This window comes from Cucurbita pepo, chromosome 10 (genome assembly GCF_057944985.1).
Source record: "Cucurbita pepo subsp. pepo isolate OVF chromosome 10, ASM5794498v1, whole genome shotgun sequence".
NCBI classification, from domain to species: Eukaryota; Viridiplantae; Streptophyta; class Magnoliopsida; order Cucurbitales; family Cucurbitaceae; genus Cucurbita; species Cucurbita pepo.
Genome location: NC_141807.1, coordinates 18,867,514 through 18,879,058, shown reverse-complemented (window position 1 = coordinate 18,879,058; position 11,545 = coordinate 18,867,514). Strand labels below are relative to the sequence as shown.

At 36.8% G+C, this 11,545-nt stretch overlaps 1 protein-coding gene across 1 annotated transcript; it reads right to left on the bottom strand.

Annotated features, from left to right (window-relative positions):
• Window positions 1-277: 277 nt before the first annotated feature.
• On the bottom strand, window positions 278-4,927 carry LOC111804564 (calcium-dependent protein kinase 32). The gene is made up of 7 exons (XM_023689416.2): window positions 4,133-4,927; window positions 3,263-3,386; window positions 3,025-3,168; window positions 2,696-2,848; window positions 2,335-2,618; window positions 2,018-2,251; window positions 278-781 (listed from the first exon to the last, which is right to left on the bottom strand). The coding sequence occupies exons 1-7, from the start codon at window positions 4,661-4,663 to the stop codon at window positions 623-625; spliced, it is 1,629 nt and encodes a 542-aa protein (XP_023545184.2). The 5' UTR covers window positions 4,664-4,927; the 3' UTR covers window positions 278-622.
• Between the last annotated feature and the right edge of the window lie 6,618 nt (window positions 4,928-11,545).

Below are 11,545 nucleotides of genomic sequence, written 5' to 3'. Positions count from 1 at the left end.
ATTCGATACTATGGATTGACGAAACCCTCGTAAATAAATATGTTCATTTAACTCGCGAATACTAGCCCCAAACACGGTGGAGAATGAAGAGATTTCTTCCTGTTATTTAAACGGGGCCAAGGACGAGGTCGTAAATTATATTTTCAATTCCTATCCTCCCGACCTCGCCCAAATCTCCGTCAACATATATAAATAAAGTGAAAGACTACATTGTAACATTGAAATTTGAATTTTTAGAAATTACGTAGAACATTATATTATATTTTTGCTTATAAAATATCATCGAAGGAAAAGTTACCCACGAGAAAGGGCTTCATTATCTCGTCTCGTGAACATCTCTACTCATAAACAGTCATGTAAGACTTGAACGTAAACACGAACACGATAAACTCTCCTTCAAGTGCTAAGTTTCACATATTTACATTCAAAAGAAGGACAACAAAATCCAGAAATGCATCAAAACTCCCACCTTCTTATATCCTTTGAAGAACAAAGAAGAAGCAAAAGAGGGAGAAGAAAATTGAAAGAAACAAAGAATTATGGAAGTAACCCAAAGATTTTTAAGTTCTCCTTTGAATGAATGAGTGATTGTTTGAGCAATCTAGACCTGTTTGTGAAGAAATCATCTATCTTCTCCTTGTTTTGACTGCAATGATCCATCTCTCATCAAGTTCAGACTCAAGCTATTGAACCGCTCTCGAGAATACTGTCTCGATGCTTTCCTCCAATCCGTGCCTGCCTTCATCATCGCTGCGAATTCCTCGTAGCTTATTCGCCCGTCCTGCACGACTACTTGAGTTAGTAGAGAAGTATTGGAAGAACAGATAGTGAATGATCCCACGTCGTTTAAAGAGGGAAATGAAACATTTCTTATAATAGACGCATTTTAGAACGGTGAGGCTGACACAATACGTAACGGGTCAAAGCTGTAACAACCCATACCCACTGCTAGCAGATGTTGTCCTCTTTCGACTTTCTCTTTTGAGATTCTTCTCAAGGTTTTTAGAATATGTCTGTTAGGGAGAGGTTTCCACATTCTTACAAAGAATGTGTGATGTCCCACATTGGTGGGGACGAGAACAAACCACCATTTATAAGGGTGTGGAAACCTTCCCCTAGCAGACGCGTTTTAAAGCCTTGAGGGGAAGCCCGAATGGACAATATCTACTAGCGGTGGATTTGGGTCGTTACAAATGGTATCAGAACCAGACACTAGACGATGTGCCAGCCTTCTCACTGTTCCCCGAAGGGGGGTAGACACGAGGCAGTGTGCTAGTAAGGACGTTGGGCTCCAAAGAGGGGTGGATTTGGGGGTGGTCCCACATCGATTGGAGTAGGGAAAGAGTGCCAGCGTGGACGCTGGGCCTCGAAGGGGGGGTGGATTGTGATGTCCCACATTGGTGGGGAGGAGAACAAACCACCATTTATAAGAGTGTGGAAACCTTCCCCTGGCAGACGCGTTTTAAAGCCTTGAGGGGAAGCCCGAAGGGGAAAGCCCAAAGAGGACAATATCTGCTAGCGGTGGATCTGGGTCGTTACAAAATGCTTCGTTCCCCTCTCCAACCGATGTGGGATCTCACAATCCACCTCCCCTTTAGGGTCCAGCGTCCTCGCTAGCTAGTTCTAATACCATTTGTAACGGCCCAAGCCCACCGCTAGCAGATATTGTCGTCTTTGAGCTTTCCCTTTCGAGCTTCCTCTCAAGGTTTTTAAAACGCGTCTGCTAGGGAGAGGTTTCCATAGCACATAATTTTCTATAAGCGGTGGGCTTGGGCCGTTACACTGAAAATCATGTGCCATGGAAAAAAGTTCTTCGGTTTGTCGTTTCAGTCGTTTTCCGAGTTTTCAAACTCAATAATATCAAAGATTAAATGATAAAGGTTGCTGAAAAGTTAGATCTACCACATATTCATCAGTAATCCTATTCCCATAAGTTTTAGGGGACCGGGGCAGTTATCTATGTCTACATAATTCTATAGACCAGTAATTGAAGTATTAAATGAAAGACGTTACCGACCTTATCCGTGTCGACATCGTTAATAATGGCATTAATCACTTCTTCACTATTTCCATCGATCTCATCGGCTAAGGTATCTCGTAGTTCTTCGATTTCTATATAACCACTCCGGTTTTGGTCAAAGAAATCGAAGGCTTTTCTTAGATGCTCTTCGTCGTCGCCCATTCTCCTAAGATGAACCGAAATCGCTACGAATTCTCGACAGTCGAGATAACCGTCCTTGTCTACATCGCCCTGTAAAAACGTAACTACAGATTAGTTCCATACATCGAGAAAGAAAGTGAACTCGAAAAGTTAAAATATGTACTCGAACTTACAGCTTCCATCAGAATTTGAAGATCTGCATCAGCAATTTGATGGCCTAAATTTTGTAAACCTACTCGTAACTCGTCTATGTTAATCTTTCCTTTATTGTTCGTATCCATCTTATCGAATCCCTCTTTTATACCGGCGACTTCCTCGACCGACAAGTGCTCGGCAATTACCCTTAGAGCTCTTTTCTTCAGCTTGTTCATCACAGAGAACTGCTTAAGTCTTGCCTTCACCGTTTCTCCCAAGGAGATATTAGGAGCTTTCTTCACATTTTGTAGCCATGGATGATCTGCATTTTACAATCAAAACGATGTTATAAGGCCGATTCCAAGAGAAAGTGAGCACGTTTTAAGGTCGAGCCGTTACCGAGCACTCCTTGTGCAGTTAGCCGCCGCTTTGGATCAGGATCGAGCATCTTTCTCACGAGGTCTTTTGCATTATCTGAAACTTTAGGCCAAGGATCTCTCTTGAAATCGATAACCGATCGTATGATTGCTTGTGCAACTCCTTGTTCGGTTTCTGCATAGAGATAATGACAAGTTTAATGAGCTTAAGCTCACCGCTAGCAGATATTGTTCGCTTTGGCCCGTTACGTCTATTATTGAGAGGTTTCCACACCCTTATAAGCAATGCTTCGTTCTCCTCTCCAACCGATATGGGATCTCACACAAGCACGAATGCTACTTAATACTTACCGGCCCAAAATGGAGGGACACCACAAAGCAAAATGTAGAGTATAACTCCAGCACTCCAGACATCTACTTCGGGGCCATAGTTCCGTTTTAGAACCTCAGGAGCCATGTAATACGGACTTCCAACGATCTCATTGAATCTTTCACCTGAAGAAGCCCGAGCGGGTCGGTGGATTCAGTCATGAACAAGGGAAACCATATGCTACAAATGAGAAAGCAAAGGGACAATCAGAGAGCATACCAGGTTTGAAGAACACTGACAGTCCAAAATCAATTGCCTTCAATGGTGCGTTTTCCTTCTTGTTTCCGAACAAAAAGTTCTCGGGTTTTAGGTCCCGATGCATAACGCCATGCTTGTGACACATCTGAACCATGAGAAAAAGCAGTAAGTAACAAGAATAATTGTGAAATCCCACGTCAATTGGAGAGGAGAACGAAGCATTCTTTATAAGGGTGTGGAAACCTCCCTCTAGTAAACGCGTTTTAGAAACCTTAAGGGGAAGTTCAAAAGGGAAAGCCCAAAGAAGTCAATATCCACTAGCGGTAACTGTTACAAATAGTATCAGAGTCAGACACTAGGTGATGTGGTAGCGAGGAAGCTAAGCCCTGAAGGGGGTGGACACCAGGTGGTGTAGCTGCGAGGATGCTGGGCCCCGAAAGGGGTGGATTGTGAGATCCCACATCGGTTGGAGAGTGAGTGTGGAAACCTCTCCCTAGCATACACGTTTTAAAACCTTGAGGGGAAGCCCAAAGAGGACAATATCTAGTAGTGGCCATTACAAATAGTATCAGAGCTAGACACCAAGCGATGTGCTAGCAAGGAGGCTGAGCCCTGAAAGGAATGGACACTAGGCGGTGTGCCACCGAGGACGCTGGCCCCCGAAGGAGAATGGATTGGGAGTCTCACACCGATTCGAGAGGGAATGAGCCTGAAGTCAAACTACCCGACCTCAAGTTTCTAAGTTATGCTAATCATTTCTCAGTCTCTACAGCATATAATCCATATCCAAAACCAGTCACATAGAACACGAACAAGATATCAAAACAGGGTAGAACCTCAGCTATCATAGCATACAAGAAACAGCTCCAAAGCTTTTAGTTAAGCAATTACCTGAACAACTTCAACAATGGTCTTTGTAACAACAGCAGCAGCACGTTCAGTGTAGTGTCCACGAGCCACAATCCGATCAAACAGCTCACCCCCTTCACAAAGCTCCATAACCAAATGAACAGCGCTATCATCTTCAAACGTATCCTTCAAGCTAACAATGTTCTGATGCTTCGGAAAATGCCTCATAATCTGAACCTCCCGCCGCACGTCCTCAATATCCACGGCGGTTCTCAACTTCTTCTTGGAAATCGATTTACAAGCGAACTTCTCTCCGGTGACCTTATCGGTACATAGATGCGTTATTCCAAACTCCCCACGGCCAAGCTCGTGACCCAGTTCGTATTGAAGCCCGATTTCACGGCCGGTGGGGTTGGTCAAAACGGTGAGCTTATGGCTGCCGCCGTTGCCGCCGTTGCCGGCGGCTAAGTGGTTAACGCCGTAATCGATTGAAAAGGGATTCGGCTTCTTCTTCCTCTTTCCTTTTCTCAGGTCCTCATGGTCCCGAGGTGGGGTAGCGCAGCAATTCCCCATGAATCAACGACGATCTTGAAGAAATCAACGAAAACAGGAAATGGGTATTGGGGGATTCAAGATCGGGATTCGAATTAGAGCAAAATTCGAGGGAAATTGGTAAAGGGGAGGCGAAAATCGAGATGGGTATGGGGAAATCGGAAGAAGAAGACGAAGAACAGGAAGAACAAGAAGAAGGAGAAGGGGTTTTTTGTTGTTGGTTTTGGTTTTGAGGAGATAAAATGGAGGAATGGGAAAGAAGGGAGTTTATAAGGGAAGAAATTGGCGTGTGTAATGAAAGCCACCACCATGGATGGAATTCATTTCCATTTTCCTCTTTCTTTAAAGGAAAGTTCAAAGAGTCAAAAATCCCATTTTATGTCCCTTTCTTCGACACTTCCCTCCCAACAAAATTTTGTCCCATTTTGTTTGAGTGAGTGAATGATCGATAATATATGTCTTAACTAACTTATTTGTTGTTAATCTATTTATTAATTGGTTGAACTATGCTTAAATTGATAAACTATATAATTAAATATATTTATTTATTTACAAAAACGAGTAATCTACTTGACTATGGTATGGTTTTGACTAAGAGGGATGTACATAGAGCACGGTTTTGACTAAGAGGGATGTACATAGAGCACTATTTTAGACCGATACAAAATTTTGGATTCATTAGATTGGTGACGTGAACAACTCAAATAGAGTTCACAACTCAACCATCTATTTTAGATAGTGGATTACTTTTTTTTTAATTATTTTAAAGAATCTTACTTATATACGGTATTTATTACATTAATAATTAATTTTTTTTTAAAATTCAAATATTAAACGTTATCGAGTCATAGTGTATCGCTGAAATCGGCTACAAATGTTAAATATTTATAATAATTAAAAAGTAGGGTAGAGTTGAGTTGTAACTCTATTTGGTGGGTTGACTCGACCAAAAAAATGTCAACGTGCAAACCGAACGAAAATGATGTCTTTTAAGCCTAGGATCAAGATGACATGTATTATTTATTAGATCAAAAATACTATTTTGATCCTTAAATTACTTCATATACTTTTAGGAAATCTTAAAGGTTAACATATTATTTTGGTCTCGTAGCTCGGGGTCTCATTCAATTTTAATTCACACTTTAAATACATTCGTATTTATGTCTTTTTCTATGGAAATTATTATACATCGAGCAAGTTTTAAAGTATCGAGACCAAAATAATATTTTAACCATGAATAACCGTTGTTGGCATGTTTATTAGATTACATTGAATGATTTGGTATGATCGGAGCCGACACTCCACGTTCGAGATAGATTTTGCTCGAATGTACGTCTTACCTCATATAGGAGAAAGGTAAGCCCTTCAATAAAATCGAATAACTCGTGTGGATAAAAAGTCGTTACATTTAAAGTTTATTTTATGAAGCAATTGATCAAATTCTTTTTAAAATGGGGAGGTGTAATTACATGCATTTGCCTACTTTTATACACCGACTCTATGTACATTCTTGTAGTCAAATCATCTAAAATATGACGAGATGTCAAACATAAAAAACGCTCAATCAACTTCAAACACTTGTTGATTAGTAACAATCGAAAAAAGAAGTTATCCCACATCAATTAGATTGAAAAAGTTGGGGAGTTCGACTCTAGTATAAAAGAGAGCACTCTTATCTTACTGAGTCACAACAATTGTTTCGTTTCATCCCTCTTTGGCCATTCGAATTTAGTTAGAGAATACATGTTCTGATGGCTCCAGCTCGGCCTCTCAACTCATTCAGCTCAGGTTTGATAGTTTTGGACTCTCTTCGAGAACCGTTTCTGACACTTTCAGAGGCATTTGAGGCCAGTATGACAACTATAGCCAATTTAACTTATTTGAAGTTAAGTTTAGATTTAAATTATTTGGAGCTAAATTATGGTCGTGGGACTCCTTAGGTGTGAATTAGGTTTCAAGGAATAATTTTAAGTTAACATCAAAGGATTATGGTGACAAGGTGTAGGTCAACCAAGTAAGTGGTTCTACTGTTGGACGCCCAAGGGCTTGGTTGGATGACTTATACGAATGACACGTATCTTGTGGCCCCTGTACGTGTCATATTTTGTGATGTTACGATATTTGATGTATGATATGTTATGTGACAATTTATGCTATGATATGAATTATACTATGGTATGTTATAAAACTACGTTGTGATATTAGTGTTTATATGATGCATGAACCTCCACGTATCAGACTACATATATTATGTTAGCATATTCACTTTATGTCTATGGACATTGATAAGTCATGTATGTTAACCATGAAAGATCAGTCCAGTATATGTATGTATGTCTCATAGAAATGTTATGTCAAGAAGAAAATGAAGGTATGATTTGCATCACAAGTATATGTCATATTTGAAATTACGAGACTTTGTATGTCATGTGTATGGGTGAGTGTGCGCTAACCCATAGTCAAGCCTAGGTGTACGTATATGAGCCTGCCTGATAGGTCCATGTGCACGTGCATGAGTTGTGTGTAGAAAAATGCTATACCTTCAACCCTACCCGGACTAGAAAGTAGAGCCCAAGACAATGATATTTTTATGAAAAGATAGGTTCTACCATGTTTGCATGTGATTGGATTACCTATCTCCAACAATGAGGCTGCTCACTGAATATTTTTAAACATTTAATCTACGTGCTACTTTTTTTTTCTAGTGAAGGTAAGACACTCATGTACGAATGAAGACATCACTGAGCAAGCCATGAAAATAAAGTCAAGATACTCATGACATCGTTAATCGATAGTTGAAAATGTTTAATTCTCATATTTGAGCCATGAGGGAGTGTGTAATTTGATATGTGGCCAATTAACATGTTGGTCAATGTAGAAGCTCGTCAAATAGGAGACAAACACAGCTATGAAAGGTTCTCATGGGTCAAGAAAACGAAGCATTTTAAAGCCAAAATAGGGTAGAGATGTCGAGACGGTCCCAAATGGAGTTGAGAATATGGGAAGGGTTGGGATGAGCCGTTTATGGTCTACTCAAGTACAAGATGCGACTCGTGATTGGTTGAGACATTGATCGGTGAAGCTATGACTGAGAGCCCTTTTTTTTTCTCCTCTTAAACTTATAATTCAAATTAAACTCCAAATTAGGTTCGAGTTTTATTTATTTTTATTTTACTTGAACTAAAACCCAATTAAAAAAAAAAAATAAAAATCTCTCATCCAAATTTTAAAATTTTAATTATAAACCTAATTTACCAAAAATATATTTACTTAATAAATCTAAATTAATCTCTTAAAAATAAATATTTTCTTATTAGGTATTACACTACAATTATTACAAAAAAAGGAAAAAAAAAAGAATTAATTTCATTTCTCATATAGATTTTTGAAAATTAAAATTGAAAAATTAGTATTAAATATTTGGAATGCAATAAAATCTGTACTTTCCTTTTTTAGATAGATACGATTCTTAATTGTTAGTTACAGACACTGATTATGCTTTAAAACATGTTGGATTATGTAATCATTTAGCTTTGTAATTAACTAATAACCGCTTCCTTGTCTTATTCTTGTTCTTCCCAATAAACACATAGAAATTAGAGCCCTAAATATTCTTCAATAAAATAAAATAAATAAAACATTGAACCCTAATTTTTTTTTTAATAAAGTTATCTATTTAACTCGGGGTCGGGATCTCCAACCCACTTCAAATGGGGTGGAGATTCCTGACTTGTGAGGGAAATAATGGAGAGAAATTTTTATCGGTTAGATAAATGATAGGGATTATATTTTCTGTACCTGTTTCCGCCGAACTCTTCAATACGCCCCGTCCTCGACCTGCTTCAAAGAGAGACTTTCTAAGTTTCATTTTTAAAGACGGAAAAAATTCTTTTGTTCCATTTTAAGTTCCAATGGTTTAATATCTTAGTTTTACTTGTATCATTTTGGTAACAACAATTTTTTTTTAATGTTAATTAGACTAATTTATTTATGTCAGACATTGTTTTATTTATGTAGTATTCACCGTCATTATTTTGATTTAACTATTAATTTATTAATAAAAAAACTATTATTTCTGTAGTATTCACGTTAGATTAATTTTATATTTTGTTTACTATAAGTTGTAGAGACAGATGAATTTCGTAAATTTTTTTTTTATAAATAAAAGTTATTTTTAAAATTTCATCAATATGGTATTAATGGTAAGGATATTTTTGTAAAAACATTTTAAAAAATCGAAGGGGTTAACGAATTTTTTATAGTTTAAGAGTATTTTCAAAACACTGGTAAAAGTTCAAACGTGTTTTTTGAAACTTTTAAAATTTAAGCGTAATTTAAACTAAACTATTTTAGTATTTAGTTATCCTTAATTCATTTGATAAGCGCCTACAATGCTGGAATTTGCAAAGCTAGAGGTCCTTCTAGAATCCTTGCAAAACGCTCACACAGAAAGCTAACTTAACGGATTGATTCCAACCAAGAGCTGGTTAGAAGATGAATGACTCTTAGATCGAACTTGGAATCACTTTCAAATGTCAGCCACTCCGTTATTTTCTTGATTTGATACTTGAATCTTCTTTGTATTGCTTCTTATAATTGCTCGTTCGGGTACATGCACGTGATCAGTTGTTGGATTCATATCATCATTCTTAATTATTTTACTTATTTTTTGATCGGGTTAGAAATACTAAAAACCCCTTCGCATTTGCTCTCGTATAGTTAACCAAAACTGATTTTATCATTGGAGAGTATTCGTTGGAACACCACATTCTCTATCTCTATAAATCTCAATTTGATTCGACAGAGAGGTCAGAAGTTCAAATTTCTTCGTCCATTGAACTAAATATATTAACTATTCTACACCTCGTCACGGTCGCAAAAAAATTGTATATTTAAATTAAAGTGAAGCTAAGATAATTTAAAAACCTCATGAATTTAATTTTGTTGTTTTTTGTGCAAGCAATCATGAGCTATCCATCACATTGATTGAAGTTTTGTTTAGGGTCAAGGACATGCTTCACTTGAAAGGAAAATTGATAGCTTTTACATGTGTGTTCATATTGAATTATTACCAAAATTTTCTTTAATTATAAATCATAAACAAAATCCCATCATTTTGGTCAAGTTTTTATGAAGCATCATCATAAAACCAACCAAAATAATTTATATTTTTTCTTTCGTACTTTATATTAAGCTTATAGAATAAGTTTTGTAAGAGCCCAAATCCACCGTTAGCAGATACTGTCCGTCTTGGCCTATTACATATCATCGTTAGCTTCACTGTTTTAAAACTCGTCTACTATAAAGAGGGTTTAGTCCTATTTCGACTAGTGTCTTGCACATGATACCATTTGTAACAGCCCAAGTCCATCGCTAACAGATATTGTCTGCTTTAGCTCGTTACATATCGTCGTTAGCTTCACAGTTTTAAAACATTTCTACTAAGTAAAATTTTCCACATCTTTATAAGAAATGTTTTGTTCTGAGATCTCATGCATCATCAAAAAACCAAAGGAAATAATCTCATATTTTTTCTTTACTACTTTATATTAAGCTTATAGAATAAGTTTTATATTTTTAAAAATAAATGGCAAGAATCCAAATCCACCGCTAGCAGATATTGTCTATCTTGACCCGTTACATATTATCGTTAACCTCACGGTTTTAAAAGCGTCTACTATAAAGAGGGTTTAGTTTTATTTCGACTAGTGTCTTGCACTTGATACCATTTGTAACGGTCCAAGTCATCGCTAACAGAGATTGTACGCTTTGGCTCGTTATGTATCGTCGTCAGTCACACTGTTTTAAAACACGTCTACTAAGTAAAAGTTTCCACGTTCTTATAAGAAATGTTTCGTTTTGAGATCTTACACATCATCATAAAACCAAAGGAAATAATCTCATATTTTTTCTTTGGTACTTTATATTAAGCTTATAGAATAAGTTTTATATTTTTAAAAATAAATGGCAAGAACCCAAATTCACCGCCAGCAGATATTGTCCATCTTGACCTGTTACATATCATTGTTAGTCTCACGGTTTTAAAACGCGTCTATTATAGAGAGAGTTTAGTCCTATTGCGACCAGTATCTTGCACATGATACCATTTGTAATAGCATAAGTCCACCGCTGACAGATATTGTCCGCTTTGGCTTATTACGTATCGCCGTCAGCTTTATAATTTTAAAACATGTCTACTAAGTAAAGGTTTCCACATTCTTATAAGAAATGTTTCGTTCTAAGATCTCACACATCATCATAAAACCAAAGCAAATAATCTCATATTTTTTCTTTGGTACTTTATATTAAGCTTATAGAATAAGTTTTATATTTTTAAAAATAAATTGTAAGAACCCAAATTCACCACTAGCAGATATTGGCTATCTTGACCCGTTACATATCATCGTTAGCGTCACAGTTTTAAAACGCGTCCAATATAGAGAGGATTTAGTCCTATTTCGACCCGTATCTTGCACCTGATACCATTTGTAACAGTCCAAGTCCACCGCTAACAGATATTATCCGCTTTAGCTCGTTACATATCGTCGTCAGCTTCACTATTTTAAAACATGTCTACCAAGTAAAGGTTTACACAAAGGAAATAATCTCAGTACTTTATATTAATATAAAATAAGTTTTATAAATCTTTTGCAATTTGCTCTTCAATTATACGTTTATTATGAACGAGCTCGTTTGGTCGATAATTCATTGAAAATCTATTTTTTTACATGTATTCGAGAGAATTGAATACAATAGAAGATTCTACCGACGCAAGTAATTTATATTTAAAAACGTTTTAATTATATCAACTATATACGTGTTGTTTAATCCAATTTATTTTATTATTATGTTATGAACTTCTAGAACTATAGCTAGAAAATTATAAAAATTTACAATAAATAA